Raw genomic sequence first — 4466 nt, 5'->3', positions numbered from 1 at the left:
AGTGGGATTCCAACACGAGACTCCCCTAAAGGACCACCCCTCAAGCAAAGAATCTACCTGGGAATATTGTAAATCTGCCTTTTTAGCCACTTTTACTTACCCTAATACCTGGACAAAGGGCTTTCATGTAAATAGGACCAGATCTATAAGAAATAACTATAGGATTCTCCTTCTGGGGAACCACCAAAAACTCCTAGTGTCTCAAAAAACAAGTACGAACAGTTCTGCCTGATGTGCAGGCCTTCCCCAACCTCAGCTCTCCACTAGTGCTGCTCAGCTTTCCTGACTCCTAGTTGCCGTCCTGTCCAACCTCCAAGGTCATTCCTGCCGCCCTACTTTGCCATTCCCTTCCTCTTTACCAATCCAAATGTACTTTATTCAACATACAAAATAAGTCCAATTATTTTTCTGTGAGCCTTCCTTGATACCGAATACATAATGCTCTCAATTCCCAAGGCACAACCTCACACTTGGTGATGTTGTTGTCTAATTTTCGTTCACAACTAGTTTCAGCATGTATCTCGCTTCTGCAACTAGAGCATAGGGTTTGGGGACGCAGCAGACATGTTTTCTTGGTGTGTTTCTTCCCTAGAATCCAGAAAAGGTCTAGGACTACGGTTCTCAACCTGTATTAAAGGGCCGTGGCATTAGAAAGGTTGAGAACCACTGGTCTAGGGACATGACATGACATTTGTTAGCTTGAGCCCTGCCCCATGCAAGAAAGGGCAGGATGCTTCAAAATGCGCTTAGTGTCCAAGACTGCTTGGTGAAAAATGAGAAGCAGAATCTAAATGTTCTGGAAGCAGCTGGACCCATTGGGCAACCTGTGCTATTTATTCTTAAACTTTGGGAAATATGAAAAGAGCAACCTATCTTGGCAACCAAGCACATATCTACGGAACCTACACTGATGAGTCTGTATCTCCCTTTGAGACACTTCTGTCCCTCCACCTGCATTGGCTCTCTAGAAAAACGTATCTGGCCTGTATCCCAACCCCACCAGGTATTCCTGCCCACTGACGATACTGAGTGAGAGAATTAATTAGTCCTGAAGAAGTGACTCAAATGACGAGCATGTCAGGAAACACAGGAAGCTGGTAGGGAGCATTCCTTGGCACCAATATATCAGCCTCCTGGGACAGGCTGCTTCTTCCACTCATCACCATCAGAAATGTCTTCTTGGAGGAAAGCAAGACAAAAAGTCATGTGATAATCTATACAAATTTTATTTTGATACCAATTTGTACAGAAACGAGCAGGTTATGCAGGCACGGAAAATAGGGAAAGAAAAAACTCCAGTGATAATTTATCTTGTATTTACACCATTTGGTTTCAACAAGGACAGGAAGCTTTACTGTTAGCTTCCTGTGGGAACTCCAGTTTCTGCACCTTCCCCTGCTGCCTCTCAGTATCACGGTACAACAGGGATTTCTGGGCCTTCAATCGGCAAGCCAGGCACATGAAAATTGACTCCACATTCTGGCTCTCTTTGGGGTCCTTGGCTGATGTTTCAAACAAGAGCATGTTGTGGGCATCAGCAAATTTCAGGGCTAAGTTGGAGGGCACCTGGATCTGTTCCCTCAAGTCACACTTGTTGCCCACAAGCACTTTCGGAACTAGTGGAGGCACAGCATGCCCATTGCATTCTTGGATCCACATTTTGAGGTTGGTAAAGGATGTCATCTTGGTGACGTCATAGACAAAGACCACAGCATGCACGTTGCGGTAGTAATGCTCGACCATGCTTTTGCGGAAACGTTCCTGACCTGCTGTGTCCCACACCTGAACCTGCAAGAAACAAAATCCCATATGTGGAATCAGAAAAGGAAACATGAACAGACAGGAGAAAACATGGTTCTACATATAGTATTAGAAAAACGAGGTTGCGAGTCCTGACACAGGAAGTGGTTCTTAGAAGTTTCAGAATTTGTCAAGTTTTTCTTAAGATAGTTCACTGAGAATCTTGAGTTAAAAAAAAATCTTGAGATGGGGTGGCACCTGTGGCTCAGTGAGTAGGGTGCCAGCCCCATATACTGAGGGTGGCAGGTTTGAACCCAGCCCTGGCCAAACTGCAACAAAAAAAATAGCCGGGTGTTCTGGCTGGCACCTGTAGTCCCAGCTCCTTAGAGAATCGCCTATGCCCAGGAGTTGGAGGTTGCTGTGAGCTGTGACTACTCTACTGAGGGTGATAAAGTAAGACTCTGTCTCAAAAAGAAAAAAAATCTTGAGATTTTTGGCTGGCCATGGTGGCTCACATTGTACTCTGGGAGGCTGAGGCAAATGGATCGCCTGAGCTCAGAAGTTCAAGACCAGCCCGAGCAGGAGTGAGACCCCATCTCTAAAAATAGCCAGGTGTTGTGGTGGGTGCCTGTAGTCACAGCTACTCAGGAGGTTGAAGCAAGAGGATCTCTTAAGCACAGGAGTTTCGGGTTGCTGTGAGCTATGACGCTATAGCACTCTACCAAGGGTGACAAAGTGAGACTCTATCTCAAAAAAAAACTTGAGGTTTTTCTTACAAGGGTACATGTGAAATTTATTAGGTGTAGAATATAAATGCTTAACACAATATCTAAGAAAATGCTGTGAAGGCTATGTTGACCAGTTTGATGAAAGCATTTCAAATTATATGTAAACCCAGCACATTGTACCACATGATTGCATTAATGTACACAGCTATGATTTGATAAAAAAAAAAAAAAGAAAGAAAGAAAAACCAGGAATGCAAATTGGTCACCTTTTCTGGAGGGCAATCTGGCAATATTATCAAGAGCCTTAAAAATGTTCACAACTCTTAGAGCTTGTAATCCCACTTCCAGAAATATATACGCAAAGAAATAGCAGAGGCCACGTTCAGTGGATCACACCTGTAATCCTGGCACTGTTGGAAGCTGAAGTGGGAGAATCGCTTGAGGCCAGGAGTTCGGGTTGGAGAAAAGAAATAGCAGGGATATGGTCAAAATTCTACACAAAGATCTTAATCACAGTATTATCTGTACTTTTTATAAAACAGGAAACAACCTAAACACTCATCAGGAGAGGAATAGCTAAGGTATATATCTTACATAATGGGCTATTTTGCATCCATTAAAAATAATGTTTTCAGGTGGCACCTGTGCTTAGTGGGTAGGATGCTGGCCACATACACCACGGCTGGAAGGTTCGAATCCAGCCCAGGCCAGCTAAAATCAACAATAACAATTGCAACCAAAAACTAGCTGGGCGTTGCAGTGGGTGCCTGTAGTCCCAGCTACTTGGGAGGCTGAGGCAAGAGAATCATCTAAGCTCAGGAGTTGGAGGTTGCTGTGAGCTGTGATGGCACAGCACTCTACCAAGGGTGACATAGTGAGACTCTGTCTCAAAAAGAAAAAATGTTTTAAAGAATAAGTGGTGAAGGAAATGCTCCCAAAATGTAGGTGACAACACAGGATACTGGTTCAGCACCCATAGCACTGTGGTTACAGTGCCAGCCACATACACCAGGGGTGGCAGGTTTGAACCTGGCCCGGGCCAACCAAACAACTGCAAGAAAAAAATAGCCGGGTGTTGTGGCGGGCACCTGTAGTCCCAGCTACTTGGAAGGTTGAGGCAAGAGAATTGCTTAAGCCTAAGAGTTGGAGGTTGCTGTGAGCTGTGATGCCACCGCACTCTACCAAGGGTGACGTAGTGAGACTGTCTCATTAAAAAAAAAAAACAACAACACAGTATACAAAATTTTTCATATGTTGTGGTCCCAATTTTTATTATTTTATTTATTTATTTTTGAGACAGAGTCTCACTTTGTTGCCCTCCATAGAGTGTCATGGCATCATAGTTCACAGCAACCTCAAACTCTTGGACTCATGCAATCTTCTTGCCTCAGCCTCCCAAGTAGCTGGAACTACTGGCGACCACCACGAGGCCCCAGCTAGTTTTTCTACTTTTAGTAGAGATGGGGTCTCACTCTTGCTCAGGCTGGTCTTGAACTCCTGAACTCAGGCATTTCACCTGCCTCAGCCTCTCAGAGTGCTAAGATTGTAGGCATGAGCCACTGCACCCAGCCTATGGTCCCAATTTCTAAAAACACTAAACATAGACATACACAAAGACTGGCAGTGAATATATCAGAACATTAATGGTTATTTATGGGCAATGGGACCATAGGTGATATTTATTTCCTTCTCTTTTTTTTTATTTTCCAAATTTTCTACTGCAAGCATACCTTACTTTGCTTGCATTACTTTGTCTTGGGTTGAGTTTTTCCCATTACTTTTTATTTTTATTTATTTATTTTTTAAATTTTATTAAGTCAAATACACATAGATCATGAATACATTCATGCATATGTGGGGTACAATGTGCTGATTTTTTTTAATACAATCTGACGTGGTTACATCAAACCAATCATCATAGCTTTCACTTCATTCACTCCCATTACTTTTTTTTTTTTGAGACAGAGCCTCAAGCTAACCCCCTGGGTAGAGTGCCGT

At 43.4% G+C, this 4466-nt stretch overlaps 1 protein-coding gene across 1 annotated transcript in view; it reads right to left on the bottom strand.

The window, feature by feature from the left end:
- Positions 1-1210: 1210 nt before the first annotated feature.
- RAB33A (RAB33A, member RAS oncogene family) overlaps positions 1211-4466 on the bottom strand; it is a 12142-nt gene continuing 8886 nt past the window's right edge. Inside the window, exon 2 of the mRNA XM_003796940.2 lies at positions 1211-1788. Within this exon, the coding sequence (XP_003796988.1) occupies positions 1333-1788 (456 nt within the window). The 3' untranslated portion in view covers positions 1211-1332. The remainder of the gene's footprint in view (positions 1789-4466) is intronic.

The sequence above is a fragment of the Otolemur garnettii genome, unplaced genomic scaffold, assembly GCF_000181295.1.
Source record: "Otolemur garnettii isolate 467f Iridium unplaced genomic scaffold, OtoGar3 scaffold00109, whole genome shotgun sequence".
Classification (NCBI taxonomy): Eukaryota; Metazoa; Chordata; class Mammalia; order Primates; family Galagidae; genus Otolemur; species Otolemur garnettii.
Note: the sequence above shows the minus strand (reverse complement) of the source record. Positions and strands in the feature narration are given on the sequence as shown.